We start from the raw sequence: 18,383 nt of genomic DNA on the forward strand, positions 1-18,383 counted from the left end.
AGGGTCCTTTTTTTACTTTCTTTTTTTCTTCCTTTTGTATTTGTTTTGCATGTATGGCCATTGACATTTTACTGTATTTCTTCAAGATCCTGAAATACACTTGATTGGAACCAAGTATATAATTGCTGTTTTTAGTTGCTTCTAATGCCTTGCAGCAGTTTGATTGTGTGGTTTGATGTGTAATTAGCACTAAAATTCATTAATCATTTTCATCTGAATATCCAACCTATGATTGAATATGTTTATAAATATTTTAACACATTGAGTGTGGCAAGACCACATAGTGGTCGCCCTCCCATGTTAAGTCATAGTCACTGAAAAGTCCCTCACTCATTCGTATTTCTAGACCTCTAAAGTTCTCTTATTGTTAAACTTATTTCTCCTATTTTTAGGTGACAATGTTATGCATTCTGAATTTCCTCTTAGAACTCCCAAGCTTGTTGTTTTAACTTCCTCAATTGACTGGAGCCCATAAACCAGCTAATGCCTTTGATTTAAGGTTTTCTCTTTTGATTAAAGCACCACTGATAACGTATTAGCACTCTCTATATTAATATTGTCATTCTCTTATGTTTACAGGCCCTTAGTCACAGTGAATCCATGGTGTCTTTCTCTCATCGTACACTAGTAAATTACATCAGGGATGACAATATCAATGCACTGCAGGGTTTTTTGGAGAATAAGCGTGCTGTGGTTGATGATAGAGACGAGGTAGGTGTATGTTGTATTGCTGTATTTCTCCAAGCCATTTGAAATTTTGCTTTTCAATGTCATTAAGTTTTGTCTCTATTCTAGAATGGAGCTACAGCATTGCATGTAGCTGCAGCTAAAGGAAAGCTCCAGTTTGTCCGGGAACTCATCAGTCATGGAGCCGATGTTAATGCTGAGGACAATGTAAGGGTGGAACTTATTGATAAGAAGACTAGAAGTCACCATAACAGTTAAACACATTGAAAATATTTTTGTCACAGGATCAGTGGTGTGCGTTGCTTTGCGCTGCCAAAGAAGGTCATGCAGATATCTGTGTTGAGCTTCTTGACAATGGTGCTGACATTGAACACAAAGATATGGTGATTATTTAAACTCATTGTATGTAATAAATCTATGTAGATATATATCTAAGTGCTTTGAATCATTTTTATTTCTTTCCTTCTTAGGGAGGCTGGACTGCCCTTATGTGGGCATCCTATAAGGGGAAGGAAGATGTGGTGGATGTATTGTTGGAGCGTGGGGCTGATATTAATGCATGTGGAAATTTTCACATACCATCCCTTATATGGGCTGCTGGACGAGGCCATACGGAGATAGCTTTAAAACTCATACAAGCGGGAGCCAAAATCAATTTTGGTGATAAGGTTTGAATTTATTCTCAAATTTCCTACTGGATAACCATGTTAAAATTAGTTATATTCCTAAAATATGAATATTACTTTTTCAGTATGGTACTACAGCTCTTGTGTGGGCATGTCGGAAGGGTGATGTCTCTATTGTGAGAGCTGTACTTAATGCTAGTGCTAATGTGGATACTGCTGGCATGTATTCATGGACAGCACTGCTGGTTGCCACAATGGGAAATCATTTAGAAATAGTAAACCTACTTTTGGAACACAAACCAAATGTGAATGCTCTAGATAAAGATGGACACACTGCTTTAACTATTGCTTGCAAGGAGGGTTTCCTTGAAATAGCTCAAGCACTTTTAAATTATGGTGCTTACATTAATATTCAGGTCTGTACACTTTTACGCTCTAAAATTGGTTATTTATGACAAGAGTTAATTTTGAAATGGTTGTTTGTTACTTTTACAGGACCGAATGGGGGACACGACACTCATACATGCAGTCAAAGGAGGTCACCGCAGTGTTGTGGAGGCCTTATTAAAGAAATATGCTGATGTTGACATTCCAGGAAAGGTTTGTAATCCTTTTTAATGTTGTCTTATTCACCCCAGTTCGTGAACTCTTCTTCATAAGATTGTCTATTGCTTTTCAGGAGAAAAAGACTGCCACATATACTGCTGTAGAGAAAGGCCACATTCCTATTTTAAAACTGCTGTTGAATTCAAATCCAGATTTAGAAGTTCAAACTAAGGTATTTTATTTTATAACATTCTATCCGAAATGAAGTTTAAGTTCATTTGATCGACATCAGATAATATATACAAGGTTGTCTTCTGCAGGATGGGGATACTGCTTTGCTCAGAGCTGTCCGCTCCAGGAATTCTGAAGCAGTTCAGTTACTACTCGACAAAAAGGCGAAAGTGAATGCTGCTGATAAGCGTGGAGACACTGCACTGCACATTGCAATGCGTGCCCGCTCTAAAGCTGTTGTGGAAGTTCTTCTTCGCAACCCCAAACATTCTCAATTACTATATCGCCCAAATAGAGCAGGAGAAACACCATACAACATTGATATGAGCCATGATAAAACAATATTAGGACAAATATTTGGTGCTCGTAAGTTCATTTTGCTAACTAATGGTTCTTGATTTGTTCCATTTTTTATATTAATGTTTGAATACTTCTGTTTCTTCTAATCAGGCCGACTTAATACAAATGAAGACAATGAAAATATGCTTGGTTATGATTTGTACAGTAGTGCATTAGCTGATATTCTCAGTGAACCTTCTCTTTCCATGCCTATTACTGTAGGACTGTATGCCAAATGGGGTAGTGGCAAATCGTTTCTTCTAAATAAGCTGAGAGGTATGAATACTCATCTGTCTCTAAGTTAACTTCTGAAATGCACATAAATATTCATCAAATTGTTTTTTTTTTTCAGAGGAGATGCAGAATTTTGCACGGCAATGGGTAGACCCTGTTTTTCAGTTCACATGGATTTTATTCCTTGTGGTTTTCCATGTTTCATTGTTAATTGGTCTAGTCTTTGGACTTATATCTTTAAGTTGGATTGTAGGCCTTTCGCTTGGCTTAGCCGTTTTTATTGTCTCCTACTGCCTTGCTATCTTAGTGTGGTACAGTGGAAAGCGGTATGTATTTTCATTACATTTCATTTGATTGTGTGACTGGCTCCGGAACTAAAAGATACATTTTGAATTTTAGGTATGATTGGAAATGGACATACTTAGCACATCTTTACTTCACCAAGAAAGTAGACACATTGAGGTTGGTTCTTCAAATTATGTTTTGCCATCCTCCTGGAATTCATAGTGATGATGTGCTGGCTGCTCATCCCATCAGGTTGGTTTACATAGCATTTTCTCTTAATGCACTGTTATAAATCTTCATGCCAAAAACTTGACTAATTTCTTTCAGATTTTACTTTACTGATCAAACTCGAATGAGCTCTACTACTGGAGGAGAAAGTTCTGTTGTTCAAATGCTGGGATCTTTGTATGATGCAATAGAAAAGGATTTTGGAGGTTTACCAACCCGTTTGTACCGTGCTTTCCGACCTAAAATAAGTAAGACCTTTAAACCTGCTTGCTGTTAAGAAGTTGGACTCCCTTGCATTAATATTTGTCTTTATTTCAGATAAAAGTTCATCCTCTTGGAGATTGAGGAAGTTGTGTTGTGTTCCTTACATTGTGATTTGTGAAGTAATGTTCCTTTCTGCTTTTGTGGGAACTATAGTTCTTACTCTTTATCTTAAGCAGTAAGTTAATCATTTTTTTTTACCAACCCACATGTGAAGTATTTGCTATTTTTTTTAATATTTACGGTCTTTTTTTTTTAATCTAGTGACTCAAGTATTGATAAGACAATGGCGGAAGTGATTTTGTATACCATTGGTTTAGTTGTAGTTATGGCCATTGTTTCCAACTTTTATACTTGGGGCAGAATGTTCGGATCGTTAATATTCTCTCAGCGGCGACAACTTCAGCGGACTATTACAAGAGTTGAAACACTGCGATCGGAAGGCTTCCTGCAAGCTGTACGCCAAGAGGTTACTTTTATGACAGAAATGGTAAAATAATATTGCATTTTTTCATTGATCCAAATAATAATATAAATTCAAATGGATATTCTGAAATGGTGTGTGTGTTGTTTTTGTCACAGATTAAATGTCTGGATGGATTTTGCCAACAACAAAGTCGTCTGGTGATAGTAGTAGATGGTCTGGATGCTTGTGAGCAGGATAAAGTTGTTCTTGTGCTAGATGCAGTTCATCTCCTCTTCTCAGATGCAAACTCTCCGTATATTGTAATTCTTGCCATTGACCCTCATGTTGTGTCTAAGGTAAGGATAATGCACTTGGTATGTCACTTCTGGCATTCTCGTATATCGTATCATGATGCTGATGCTGTTCCAACAAGGTGCAAGATATTTCAAGTATTATTCCTCTAATTTTTAGTTTTAAGTTAAGGCCACCACATTGCAAACCGCAAGGGCACTTATGACTTTCCTTGCAATAGGCAGGCTATTAGTTCAGGCATTTGTGATGAATCTGGTTTGGAGTGATGTTTCCTTTGATCCTTTTCAAGCTGGTACATAATTCAGGATCAACTTAATATTTTTGGGGGCTGCAACAGTTAATTTAGATGCAATGTTCAGATGCTTCCTGCCTATCAACTCTGAGAAATCTCTCCAGAAGTTGAAATCTGACATGAAAACTCTTCCACTGCACACACATGAGCCTTTTGTGCTTTAATTTTTTAATGTCAAGCTGGGATAACATGGTAGAATATTTACTGGCTCAAGTAGTCTTTGCGCCTGCAAATTACCATTTTATGATTATTTTTGAAGGATAATGCAAGAGGTAGTGGAGCTATAATGTCATTCAGACAATTAATGTTACACTGCATTTCTTTATTGGCTTTTTTGTTGCTCATTGTTGGGGGAATATTTCTCGAAATATCATCAAACCTTAATGATACATTGACCTTCATGCTTTTCTATTTCTTCTACTCTTCCTATGACTGTAAAATGCAGTTTTATTCTGCTTCATTAGTAGGGTCCATGTACCTAGTTTCCTTTATTCATACAAGTACACATCAGTTCCTTTATCTAGTGGGCTGAAGGGGACTTTGTCTTATCTGTCTTTTAAATCTGGCACATCATGACATGAGACTTAAGTACTGGGTGGGTAAGATTTCTATTGTTCTCTAATCAGTAAGTTTCTTCCTACTGCAAATCTGTCAAGGTGGCAAGCGAGGAGGTCAGTGTGAGTCAAAATTTTGTTTCTTCTCATTTGGTTTTTGAATCCCTCTCTGTTGACTTTCATAAGCTTACATCTGTATGCAAACATGCAAATTATTGTACATAATGTCTGCTTTTAAAATGTTTTGATCTATATTTGACAATGTAGTGCTGGTAGAGAATCATTATGGTATTGTAATATTTTGTTGATAGATTCACCTTTTGTTAAGCTTTTACACTATGGCTTTACACACATCAAGTGATTTGTATTTTTACAATCTCCATCATATTAATCTTTATGAGACTAAAAAATTACTGTATTCCTGTATCGTTTTAAGGGATGAAAATTAGCTTTAGCATGACAATTAGGGTACATAGCTATTCTAACCTAGAGACCCATTATGTCTTCCATTTTTCTCTATTGCTTGCTATAAAATAAGTCATATCTAGTTGTACTCTCTTTTATACTTTTTCATTTATCTAATCTGTTACAAATTTAATTGAATAACATTGACTTGACCCTTACACACACCTCTTATTCTCTTTGTTGTGTTTTGCTGTCCTATCTAGTTTGTCATTGAAAAAGTCAGCAGCTTCTATCGTTATTTATACTTTTGTTATTTTTTTTTAAAGAGTTTATACATTTGAGCATGTTAGGTTGAGACAATCTCTAATTTAAACATGCTTATACTCCCCACTCCTTGTTCTGAGTTTCAGTCCTCTTCAAATTTTAGCTGTTTCTTTGCTTTTTTGACAATATAGGAATATCTTAAACTCCCAGTGAGCTCCATTGAGAGCTGAAATGTGAAGGAAACTGCTAAATTTTTTGTGTTTTATGATTTTAGGCAGTGGAACTAAGCAGCAGGCGTCTTTTTACTGAATCAAATATTGGTGGACATGACTATCTGCGCAATATGGTCCACCTACCATTTTATCTTCAGAACTCAGGCTTACGAAATGTGAAAGTTGCTCAAAACGCAGCAATGCATCATCGAAAGTCTCAACCAGGTTTTGAGTCCAGTGATGATGGTTACTTAGGTTACCCAGCTCATAGTCAAGTAAGTTGTTGCCAGAGTATATATTGCCATTTACACTCTTCTGAATTTGTCAGTGATTATTCTGTTTATTCCAGACTTCGAGAAGGCTATCCACAGAGTCGGGTATGAGTAGCACAGAACGCCTTAAAACTGTGCCCAAAAAGGGCTCTCGAAAGTTGAAATTAAGTGAAAGTGTAGCTAGCAGTCTTGGAAGTAATTTGAATCGAATTGGTGGAGCACATGACCTCACAAAAATGCTTTTGACAGACGATTATTTTAGTGATGTTACACCTCGTAGTATGAGGCGACTAATGAATGTTGTCTATATCACTGGTAATACCTTATATTTCCTTTATTAAGTTCTTTGTTCTGCTCTGTGCTAGATGCCAGATTAACTGTGTTCTGTTTTCTAAGGTCGTTTATTGAAAGCATTTCAAATTGACTTCAATTGGTACCATCTTGCAAATTGGGTTAATATTACTGAGCAATGGCCATTTCGCACCTCATGGATTATATTGTACTATGAAATGATGGATGAGAGCTTAGACGACAATACTTCTCTCAAAACCTTATATGATAAGTAAGAAGGAAAATCAAAATCATATTTCAGTAACATAAAAGTTATTTTGATACATGTGCATGTCTATTGTTTCTTTTTTGCATTCCTGTAATACACACTCTTTGTTTATGCAGAGTTCGTCCTCAAATTCCAATGTCAAAAGACGTTGTGCCTCTCTTAGACTTGGATCGAGATGAAAAGAAGTTTGATATATTTCTCACATTTCATCGTAACAACCTTCTTGTTAGTGATCTGAAAGTATTTCTTCCTTTTACCATAAATTTGGATCCATACCTGAAGAAAGTTATCAAGGGTAATACTAGGAGTTTCTTGTGTGATCACCCATTGTGAACTGAGTATTTATTTATCTTGAATGGCTTACTTTGTCTACAGAGGAACAACAAAGTGCTGAAGAGTCTGCAGGGTTGATGATGTTCCCACAAAATGTTGCAAACCCTCTACCAAATCAACAGTCTTTATTACTGCCTCACAATGCATCTTGGAATGGTCAGAATAAAACTCCAAGCTCTACAAAAAAGGTAAATATTGCACATTTCCTGCTTTTCCTGTCACAGTTTTAGTGTAGACACCAATATTCCTTGGTGGATAGCAGAAAAAAGTGACCCTGCGTAAGCAATTGGCATTCCGGCGACAGCAGAGGGTGAAACATTTGGTGCAGCAATATACCTTGCTCTCTCAAGACACAAGTTCCTCCTTACACCAAGCAGAAGCCCTTTTGCGTCAGGGTTCAAGATGTATGGGTCTTGCGGAAAAAATCATTCAGAAGTCCATGAACTCTTTAAGGCATTGTATTCTTAAAGCTAAAGAAATTAATAGACTGGTTACTGATATTAACTTACTTTTGAAAACTGTGAGCAAAACGATAACTCAAGAATGTGAAAATGTGAGGAGAATCAGTTTACTTGTTTACAGGGACCCAACTATTTTTTCAATTTTAGATCTGCAAAATTCATTACTTTCTTTAAAAGGGCTAACCCTTGGCTTAAATCAAATGTATAATATTAAACTCTTTACATGCTTCACCATAAAAAAAATTGCAGAGTACCTTAGAATTGCCTTAGTTTCAATTTTGTCTTCGCTTCTGTATTCAGAACAGTGTACTCTTTTAGTAAACATGTGTGCCACACACCTTGATATGCTTGTTCTTCTGAGAAAACAAATTGTCCCTCTTCAAAGGAGGGTGTTAAATTTGCTTAGAATAGCAGACAGTTTAAAATTGTTTAAACATATTGCGAGGAATGGACGACTGTAAAGGAGACGTTTGCATCCTGGTGGTCATTTTCTAAACTCACAACATTTAAGAATGCCACTTGCAAATCTCCTGTTTTGCTCTGATTTCAGGATGATCTTATTAATCTGTATTTTGTGAGTACTCGTCTGGAGTTTTTAATTGCTTGTGAAGTCTTTCAAAAGTTTTCTTTGCTCAAATATTTCTAACAAAATGTATGATCTCCATGGTCATCAGCAATAAGTGTGTTATTGCATCACAGTTCTAAAGTTACAGCTTTACATGTATATGTGCGATAATTTATTTTGTCTTGGGTACATAATGTGAATGTGTATAGCTTGACAGCTGTGTACATTTTGCTCTTGTGAACAGCCCATAGCTATATTTTAACTTGACTACTTATTGGGACTGTGAGAGAATGTTGCTTTATTTTCACAATACACATTTTTTTAATCTGTTTTACAATTACATAATCATGCGTTTTCTACTGGCTTACTGCACAACTAATTTTTCGGAACTGTAAAATCTTAAAATAATAACTCCTCTGAAATGTATAATACCTGCTTCACATATTTCGGTTTTATTCTCTAGTCATACAAATCAATGAAATTTGTGTTTAAGTCAGTATCCAACCTATACCTTAACACCTGCATGGCTCAATGCTCAATGCACCCAAGGTGATCATGCTTTGGCACTCACCGTGTAAGCTTTTTTTCCATGTTAATTTACTTTCTTCCTTTTGTTTCAGCGCCCACTTTTGCGCAGTTCAACCATTCAGGGTACACCAAGTCAGATGTACCATTCACCTCACTCCTTTATGGGATGGGGAGGTAATAATTGGATGGGCATGCAAGATGTCTCGCTCATGTCTGCCTTATCATCTCCTATGTATCAGCAACAGCAGCAGCAGCAGCAGCAACGCTTGCCATCAATCACTCTTACTGTAAGTGATTTGTGTTGATCAAAAACAAAACTAAGTTAAGTTTTTCTTGTCATTTATCTTAATTCTCTGCTTTGCAGGCCGAAGTTGCTGATATGAAATTATCTGAACTCTCAGTAGATGGTGTCTGTCAAATGTTTTCTAAAATTCCTGATATAAATTCATCTCAAGTGGCTAGATATACCAGTATTATCAGGGAACACAATATAAATGGAAGAGTTTTACTCCACTGTGATTTTGATGAACTCAAAAAAGTAATTCAATATTAAATGTTTTTACGTAACCACAGTACTATGTATGTAATTCAAACTCTTCAATAATATCAATATCTTTTTTTTGCAGGTGTTGAAAATGAGTTTTGGAGATTGGGAGCTTTTTAGAATGCTTGCTGTGGCTCTGAGGGAGCGTGAACTCACCACTTTCAGTCAAGTAGATGAGACTAATCCCAATAAGAATGTGCGGTTCACTGTACCTAGTATTCAGGCCACTGCCCCTCCACAGGAAAGAGAGCGAGAGAGGAGACGTAAGTAACATTCTCCACTACATTGGTGTACATTTTGTTTAGGGAGACAGTTTTGTTTAAATGTATACATGTCTTAATGGGCATTCTTTGAGCTAAGTAAGCAAATGGGTTTGTGGGGATTTTGATTTCTATAAAAGAGACTACAGATCTATAATCTGTAGTCATTTTGCTGTAATCACATGCTTTACCACTATTATAGGAAGCATGATACTAACTGAATATCTTAATTGTTCATTTTTACTTAGCTAGAGTGTGCTATCATATGATAACAAGTGATCCTCCACGTAAGATTATATCATTCATAACTCTTTCGTTAATAACAGTCCACTGCCAGTCTCAAAGGAAAACTTGTGGAGGCTTAGTTCTGTTATGAAGTGATCCATAGTTTTTGTAACCCATCTCGCTGTCATCATAGCTATGGGCTCAAATGCTTTGCAATATTAATGATGAAAATGCCTTTTAATGTATTATAAATAATAGAGAAGCTGTGTTAAATGCTTGTAGTTGTTGGTTGTGGTTGTTGGATATTTTTGTTCTGTGTTGCCGCAGCATCTGCTTCGAAGATGGCTCCTTCTGACAAGGATGGAATGGCTCTGCGCTCAAAGCCCAGTATCATGGAAAAACAAGTAAGATTATGTTGTTCTGTTTTTAAAATTCCTTGGGTATACACATTATTTTGTAGCTATACCTCACCTCTCTGGTGTGACATTTGCCTTCCTCCTCCTTTTGCTTCAAAATTTTGGACTGGATGGACAGTATCTTCCCCATTTTACCCCAGTATTTATTCCTACCCTAGAGCAATCTGCAGATTGTTATAAAGTTTGTGACACATGCTAGATACCCAATTTCCTAATTTGTGTTCTGATTTTACTTAAACGAAAATCTTCTCTGTGAAGTAAATCATTTTTGCTTTTCTTATGGCATCAATTTATGGTTGTGGAAAGCAGTATCAGGTGAGATTGCACAAGCTGCAACTCTAGGCCTCTAGGAACTCTTCACATCAGCACCTGCAACAGAAATGCAAAGTACTCACTAGCTTTCAAAGCAAGTGCATTACTGTGCCTTACATTGCATTATTATTAGCAGTTTTACACTACAAATCTATCTATATTTTATTTATATATCTGTTCTTAATCTGCATTGAATTTACTCTTGTTTGCAAATACCACTTTCTTGTTTGGAAAAAGAGCACCCATTATTTATTCCTTTGCTAAATATGATGAGCTTTTTAAACAATGCAGCTGTTTTTCCATATGCTTTAAATCCATTGGAAAGCATTTCCATACTCCTGTTCATATAGTTCATTTAGTTCAGTCATCTTTTAAAATTAACTTTGCATGTTTTACAGCCTAATAAACGTTTGTGTAATAAGATAGTCACTGTAATGTTTTCATTGTCTGACAGTCACTGTATCCATTTCCTTTCAATTCTATATAATTAATATTGAATGAGTAACTCCTCTATCCATAGAAGAGTGAACCATTAATGTCATTCACACATATTTTCAGGTGACCCTTGAAGAGCAAATGATCTGTGGTGCTCTTCAAACTCTTAATGAGGAGGCCTGTGAGGATGTCTTGGATGAATCCGTTGAAACAAAAAGAAGACTCAGTGTGGTCAGCAATGCCCCTCAGGATCCAGGTGAGTCCCAGTCGGCATACCCATCCTTCCGCGATGCTCTGCACGACTCTCACGGCAACACAAGACAAACTGCTTCCTTAGATGTGTACTTGGATCCCACTGCTTATTCAGGGTCTGATTTACTTTCATCCCATGAAGTGAGTACATCTTCATTGGAAGTAGAGTCACCTGTTGGTGATCAGTTATCACCAGATACAAAAATTTAATTGATAACTTTGTGATAGTTTGAAAGACTTTTATCATAAATACATGTAGTTTTTCTTAACATGATATTGGCTTTAAAAATTGAGAAAGCATTGTTTTTTTATCTGCTTTTGCTAATGCCATTATTGTAAAACATTCTGTGATAAAATTTGTACTAAGTAGTGTAAAAGTGGATGAAAGTTAATCTTTTCGACTGTTAGTGTTTAAGATTGGTTGCAACGAGGGTTTCAAAGAATTGGAATCCTTGGTTATGGGGATCTGCAGTTGATCTGAGAGCTGTAAGTCGTTACAGTGTATGGTGTGATGGTGTGATTTCCAAAGCGATTGGTACTTAGAATTACAAAGCATACAGGACTGCTTTGAAGAATGGTTCAATTATAATGGGTAGCAAGAATTCATACCATAACAGTTCTAACATTTTTTTAACTATTCCCTGCACATTTTCTTAGCAAGTACTGTTATAAGAAAGTTTTTATATTAAGATAATCGAAAAGGCTGGGGGAAAGAATGAATGTTGCGCAATGTATCCAGCATTGTGTATTACACTGCCTAATCCTGCTTTCAAATAAATATATTGAAATCTTTGCTAATAATCTATCTGGTAATTTTCACTTGGTATGCTGTACATATATTACTTTGCATGAGCTGTTAAAAGAAAAAAATCAATCAAATTTTCTAGCTATTCTCTTCTTCTCTATGCCTGTCTTTTACCATATTTTATACATTCTTTGTTTCTTTTTTCGTTTTCTTCTTTTCAATAGAGCTGTTGGACAGCTTATCTACATGTTGATTTGTTTATGAATTGATAGCATTGAGGAATTACATTGCTGGAAAGGCAAGGCTAGCATGCCAATATGTAGTATATTCATCGCCATATGCATATTGTATAGTGTGGCTTATACAGAAACATAATGCCACTGTGGATGAGGTGAGAAGTTGTTCCTCTATGAATCTCAATTCAAAACAAACAAAGATAATGATAGTAATTATTGTGTGATCATTAGTACTGTAGAGAATCATTGTGTGTCAAACTATCTTTTCATCTATGGTTCAAATCTGTGTTAGTAGGTGGAAAAATATTGAATACTTCCCCTAGTAGGTCTTATATGTGCTTTTAACTTCCATTCATTCATTTTAAACGGACCTGCTTTGCATTGTGTAAATATCAGTTGAATAGATAACGTTCAAGAATAACTTACCAGTGCTGCTTTCATATTTATGGCTTTTTATCAGCCTGTATTTTAGAGCTATTTTATTTTATTTTTCTGTATATGTGGACAATATTTTAGTTCTATACATTTCTTATACATTGAAGTAATCTAGACAAATCAGTGACTATTATCTGTAATTGTATTACTGTCCATTTTGCCAATGTGTTCAGAGGCAGGAAACTGTACATGTTTTCTGAGATTCATTTTTCACAATTCTTCAATAAACAATTTTAGTTTTAAAAATGAAAGACACATTTTTCCTGTGAGAAGCTTCTTGACACTGTTTGCTTCTGTTGGGGTTGCCTGCTTTCAGTTCATTGCAAAAAGGCAATGATAAATTTGTGTGGACACCATCATAGAGGGGGGAATAACTCAGACTAATGATCTCCTCAAGAAAACTCTCATATAAAGGAGTGAAAATTGCTGATAATTGATTTTTATTTTCTTGTTTGGACGGGTTCTTCAGATGCAAAACTGGGCGCGTATGTAAACACACGGAAAATTTTCTGTGAGGTTCCCTAAAGAATTTGAGACATTCTGAAAGGGTAGGTAGAACTAAACTCAAAGTGTATGAATGTCCAATTAGAGTGCACAGTACCACTGATTTTTCTAAAATTGTCAAAACATTTGTTTACCAATATTTGCTGCTTATTAATTGAATGACTTTTTACCCTTTATGAAGTGAATGACTCCATTTGAGACATGCATGTTAACCTCTTCAGGGAACAGAATGTATCTCAATGTATATCAAAAGCAAAAATGAGGTATTATACCCATTGGGGATTTTGTTAACAAATGTTATATTAAATCCATCTTGGTTTGAGTCATTATAAAATTTTCAACTGTGCTGTATCGTAGCTTATCATTTTTATTCTTCACGAGTCTTTGGTTGTAAAGACCTAGAAGATCATGATTCCTTCAAAAGGACATCCCCAGTTTTTGACAAGAAAACTCAATGCCTTGATTGTGATTACTCTAGCACCTCTTATCTGACTGGAAACCTTTCTCCTATATTTCTTATGACATTCCCTTTTGAAGTGTGTCTGGAAGCACTTTTCTATAATTTTAATAGATTTTCCAAACACTAACACTTTAAATTTGCCCCCTATGGCAATAGAGACCTTCACTTGTGTGCATGTAAATTGTGTTGTTAGCTGTTGGCTGTACATAGTTTTGGCGCATGCTGCTTTTCTGAAGCACATGGAGTAAGCCCCACTCTTCCACCTTGTAAGTATAATGAAATTTCCTTCAATAGTCTATCAGTAGTATCAGTACAGTAGTTAGTTTTACTTAGTTTTACAGTTCCTTCAATTTCCATGCTTTATTTAGCGTGGCATTGCCTCATTTCTAGCCTGCGGCCAATGCTTAAAGGGGCTTGGCTTGCAGTATCTATCTTTTTTTCAATATAAATTAATTAGCAATAGCAATCGAAAAGTAACTGAGCATGCTATTGGTATTTTAGTTTACCTATCCTCAAACTTCTACTTCTCCTTGCTTTGTTGCTGCAGCAGCTTGCGTTTTATGCAAATTCTATTTGTACTCGCTTTTGTTTTTGTATGTAATTTTTAAAATTTCGTCCGCATTTGGATAAGACTGTACATACTGTTTGTCTGTCAATATTGAATATTTATGATCTTCGAAATCTCATGTGGTAGAAGATATGTATTAACATATGAACTGACTTCATAAATTTCTTGCGTTCCGCTAGATAACCACATGTTGAATTTATTGATTTCAAAAAATATCACTCTTTATCTTTTTTGTATGTGTGTCTTTGTTCTCTTCTCTAATCATTTTTTCATATTTTTGTACAGATTTTGGTTTTGGCCACCGTGTCAGGAGTGTGAGTCAATGCAGTAGCCTTATGGATCGTGAAGAGACTGATGTTGTAATGCTGCAGTCGTCACCCTTACATCCATTCCATTGGCAAGCAATTGCACTTGGGTCCAGTCATGAAGCAAACTTAGACAGTTTAAGTATAACGAGCTTTTGTGAAGCCCCTAATCCAACATTGAGGAAGAACTCCTCAGCTGCTGATTTGATCAATAAGCCTTCTCCCATTCAACCTGCAGTCATTAATAACCACACTGGCTTAATAAACCAGAGGACTGGTTCACAGGGCTCCTTAGTATTAAGGGCATCAAATTCGAATTCGCCTCTGCTTACATCTCAAAGAAGACCCTCATCACTGATAGTAGATGAGCACCTGAACCCTCCATCAGCGGCTCCACCACTTGCTACTGTGAGATCGCTCTCTGCAGATGAGCGAATAGAAAGGCGACCATCAATTGGTAGAAACAACGTCAATATGGCACGAAGATCTCGAAAGAAAAGTCGAGAAGAAATGCTAGCACGATCAGTGTCTCCCTCTTCAAGCTTAGAAAAATTAAACAGGCTCAAAGAAAAGATCTTACGCTCTGTTCCTAGAGCTGGACAAGATGTGGTACTTTCAATAGATTCCAAACGAGATCTTGACAGTGATGATGAAAATACTCCCCTTGTTTCGGAACTTAATTCGCCTGTCAGAAGCCATTCAGGGAAAAATGATTTTGCTAATGGAGCGTTTGGTGATACTGGAAGTGCATCAGGTAGCAGTGAGGTTTCCCCAAGCACTCCTATGTCCCCCATAATTGTATTAGGTATGGCTGGAGAAGGTGTAAGGAGTAAATCAGGATCTGCTATGTCTCTCACTCAAGTTTTAGATACCCATGGAAGTGTCACCATTGGAGAAAATAAAGCATGGAGTGGATATGCCGGGGGAGACTCTTTCAATGATATTGGTCGGAGCTCACATCGTTCATCTCCAAATCATTTAGGCAGGCAAGACGCTCTTGATAACGTTGATAATTTTAAATCAGACGAAGTTGCTCTGGACAGCAATAAGGGAGATGGCGATTGGAAAAACCCAGAGACTTCTGTGTAAAACAGAGAAAGAGGAAATAATTTTTAAGTGCTATGCACTCATGAATGAAGTAGCACAAATAGAGGAATATGGTCCTTTATGGTGTGATCAGGACAATATGAGTGGGACCACTCAATATTTCCTTTCTAGCACCACTATATTTTTCAGGAAATTTGTTAAAACTGGATGTGACATTTGTTTCTCTTTCACAGCTGACTTTTGTGTTATGTAGTTTCATTGGATTCATTTTAGCTTAAGAGAAGACATATTTTATAATTGCTTACAATTTAAGTTGGCTTTTTAACTTAGTTCCTAATCAAGGTAGTGCCTCAATTCTACTTCTCTTATCGGTTATGATTTATGGCTGTGAATGAAGTGAGTAGAAGTGGCTGTAAAATTAGATTCAAGTACCTTACTAGAGTCATTCCTAAATATACAAAATACATTTTATTTTTTAAGGTAATAAGTCTGCTTTCTGTTTCACCAAATTGTAATCAGGCATACCTGCATAGTTTCTAAGGCTTCCGAGTCACAATGGTAACAGTTTCTGCCATGCTTTTGCAATAGCAACTCATGTTCCTTATGGAGCACACAAGTTTCTGTAAAGGCTTTCATTATTAGCCTGGCTCATTGTTGTGTTGACTTATTTTTGAAAAGGATGTGAAAGGAACACTAGTTACTTGTGATTTTCTAATATCAAGAAAATAGGTAGTTTTTGAAAATTCTATTACTTTTTAGCTATTTACCTGACTCTGTGAAATTATTCATACGCATCTGATTAAAACCAAGCTGTATTTTGGCTTCTGTACTTTTTACTTAAGTGTTTATTTGTGGTAGTCTCCAGACCTCTCTTTAATTTCAAGCTTTCTCTTGTTTTTAATTTGAATTACTCTTTATGAACCTTGGTTATCAATGCTCAAAATGTGTTGTTGTTTGATTTTTTAATACATTCATTGGGAATATTTCGGTATCTAATGGACATTCAATAAGTATGGTAACTGTTATTTAGTACATTAATGTAGGTACTTAAACTATGAATCATTGTCTTTCTAAACATGATCTGATTTGTAGTCAGTGTTGTGAATCTTTTTAAGTGTGAATTTCTGTGTAATTTTATAACTTGACATTACATGTTGCTATTGTTGAATTATGTTGGATTGATGTGATACTGGATGTGTACTTTAAAGGAGGGAGGGAGTGAACCTTTTGGAGTGAATGTTCTAGTTCATTGCAGTTGAATACTTATGTGATTTGATTGTGATCTAGGTTTTGTAGCTGAGGCATTTCTCAGGCTTCTTCTTAAATATTTGGAAGCTAAGACTGTTGAAATATGGTCCTTTTAATGTGTGCACTTGTATACTTTTAGTATGCTTTGATTCAATGTTGAAATTGTAATAATTATTGGTTGTGTATTGTTAAATTCTATCTATGTAAATCAAACCAATAGTGACAGTCTTTCGGTCAATTGGTCTTGCGGGTTATTGCAAGCTAGGCATCAAATCTGGTATTTTATATTTTACATCCTTCTCTATTATAACACTTCTTGCTAGCACAATTTTTTTCTAAATTGAGAAATTACTTTTCTTTCTTTGCACCATCTGCTATTCTACTTGAAATTAAGGTGTATGGTCTGCACCTACTAATGATCTTCAGATACATTTTTTTCTACTTCTGTATTTTACTGCTTTGTAAACCAAAGTATGCATACTGATACAGAAACATTTTACGCACCTGTCTTCTGTTTGTTCCCAAAATGCATCCGGTACAGCAATACCAAGAAATATGCATCCTTTGATTTTCTCACTAACTAATAACTAAACGTCAATTGTAGAGTAGTTTCAATCATTTAATAGTATTGTAAACAACAACCTCAACATCTACTGCTCTCTCAAAGTTTAACTCAGCCCTAAATTTATATGTGGCTCTGTTTTTTTGATATTTTAAACAAAGTAGAATGCTCCTCCACCAGTAATCAGTGACAATAAGGTCGTATTGTATGCTTGTTAAAAACTTTTTCCCTGTAAAATGCTCATTTTTTTCTGAACTGCTACTGTTTGAGGATTACATAAATGGAATAGTCGAATCAAACTGTTTCAAGACTTGTTAGTACAGATATTATGTATTGTTTCCTAAACCTTGACCCAAAATGAGTGTATATATGTGTACTGTATTTCTAGTTTACGTAGTAGTACAATGTTATGTTTTTAGCTAGAAAGACAAAATCATGTTCCTTTGCATTGTTACACACCTAAACCAATTTGCAGGAGCTGTTTGCTGAGAAAAATGCTCAACATAAACTATTAAGAGTTTTATACATTAAACCTTTTAATTTTGATTTGTAGAACAATTTTCAATATTTTTTTAAGTAATACACAAACCAAAGTTATTGTGTGATTACTCGGTTGATACTTATCTTATCAATTAAATGATTGTTACCTTGTGGAATCCATATATAGTTATATAAATTTGTGATCCAGTTAGTGCTAGGTGGAACTTGTGTGCATTTTCAGGCTTCCTCTTATGTTTGTTGTGTTTCAATTTAGTTTGGTTCGTCTTTCTTTATTATTATATTTTATGACCAGTAAAATGTAATTGTCAGCTCTATGCTCAAAGTCTTTCACTGCATGTGAGGCTCTGATAAGCCAAGACATAGGTGATGTCCCACTCTTACACAAATGCTTTCTATTCGTTTTTAATCAGTATTACTCATTAATATCCTTATTAAAATATCCATCTATTATTGTGTAAGCCTGAGTGCTCTCTGTAGCTTTAATTTTTCAGTATCGCACAAAATCTGTTTGACTTTGGTTGAAGTCAGCTCTATTCCAGATGTAGATGTTTAATATTATCCTTAGAGGAGCAGTATTTTGCGTGAATGTTTGCTTCCCCCCCCAAGGTAGAGCCTCACGGCCCGCGGTCCGCGCGGTTATGATTTATGGCTGTGAATGAAGTGAGTAGAAGTGGCTGTAAAATTAGATTCAAGTACCTTACTAGAGTCATTCCTAAATATACAAAATA

General features: G+C 35.7%; 1 protein-coding gene across 13 annotated transcripts in view; it reads left to right on the forward strand.

Annotated features, from left to right (window-relative positions):
* LOC113212866 (kinase D-interacting substrate of 220 kDa B) overlaps positions 1-18,253 on the forward strand; it is a 62,439-nt gene extending 44,186 nt beyond the window's left edge. For 8 of the 13 annotated variants that reach the window (XM_026431710.2, XM_026431711.2, XM_052263697.1 and 5 more), the window contains 28 exons: positions 580-711; positions 796-894; positions 972-1,070; positions 1,158-1,355; positions 1,439-1,729; positions 1,809-1,913; positions 1,993-2,091; positions 2,180-2,456; positions 2,541-2,705; positions 2,782-2,989; positions 3,063-3,200; positions 3,276-3,424; positions 3,495-3,615; positions 3,702-3,927; positions 4,020-4,199; positions 5,104-5,124; positions 5,945-6,157; positions 6,232-6,469; positions 6,551-6,716; positions 6,830-7,008; positions 7,089-7,234; positions 8,058-8,081; positions 8,693-8,887; positions 8,965-9,138; positions 9,227-9,407; positions 9,957-10,033; positions 10,916-11,048; positions 14,278-18,253. In XM_026431710.2, coding sequence (XP_026287495.1) covers positions 601-711; positions 796-894; positions 972-1,070; positions 1,158-1,355; positions 1,439-1,729; positions 1,809-1,913; positions 1,993-2,091; positions 2,180-2,456; positions 2,541-2,705; positions 2,782-2,989; positions 3,063-3,200; positions 3,276-3,424; positions 3,495-3,615; positions 3,702-3,927; positions 4,020-4,199; positions 5,104-5,124; positions 5,945-6,157; positions 6,232-6,469; positions 6,551-6,716; positions 6,830-7,008; positions 7,089-7,234; positions 8,058-8,081; positions 8,693-8,887; positions 8,965-9,138; positions 9,227-9,407; positions 9,957-10,033; positions 10,916-11,048; positions 14,278-15,386 — 5,322 coding nt within the window. In that variant the 5' untranslated portion in view covers positions 580-600 and the 3' untranslated portion in view covers positions 15,387-18,253. Of the gene's footprint in view, positions 1-579; positions 712-795; positions 895-971; positions 1,071-1,157; positions 1,356-1,438; positions 1,730-1,808; positions 1,914-1,992; positions 2,092-2,179; positions 2,457-2,540; positions 2,706-2,781; positions 2,990-3,062; positions 3,201-3,275; positions 3,425-3,494; positions 3,616-3,701; positions 3,928-4,019; positions 4,200-5,103; positions 5,125-5,944; positions 6,158-6,231; positions 6,470-6,550; positions 6,717-6,829; positions 7,009-7,088; positions 7,235-8,057; positions 8,082-8,692; positions 8,888-8,964; positions 9,139-9,226; positions 9,408-9,956; positions 10,034-10,915; positions 11,049-12,929; positions 13,321-14,277 lie in introns of those variants that run through there. The other 5 variants (XM_026431714.2, XM_026431703.2, XM_026431713.2 and 2 more) reach the window with 5 other exon arrangements.
* Positions 18,254-18,383: the final 130 nt, after the last annotated feature.

Source organism: Frankliniella occidentalis, unplaced genomic scaffold (genome assembly GCF_000697945.3).
Source record: "Frankliniella occidentalis isolate FOCC.00 unplaced genomic scaffold, Focc_3.1 Scaffold2, whole genome shotgun sequence".
In the NCBI taxonomy this organism is placed as follows: domain Eukaryota; kingdom Metazoa; phylum Arthropoda; class Insecta; order Thysanoptera; family Thripidae; genus Frankliniella; species Frankliniella occidentalis.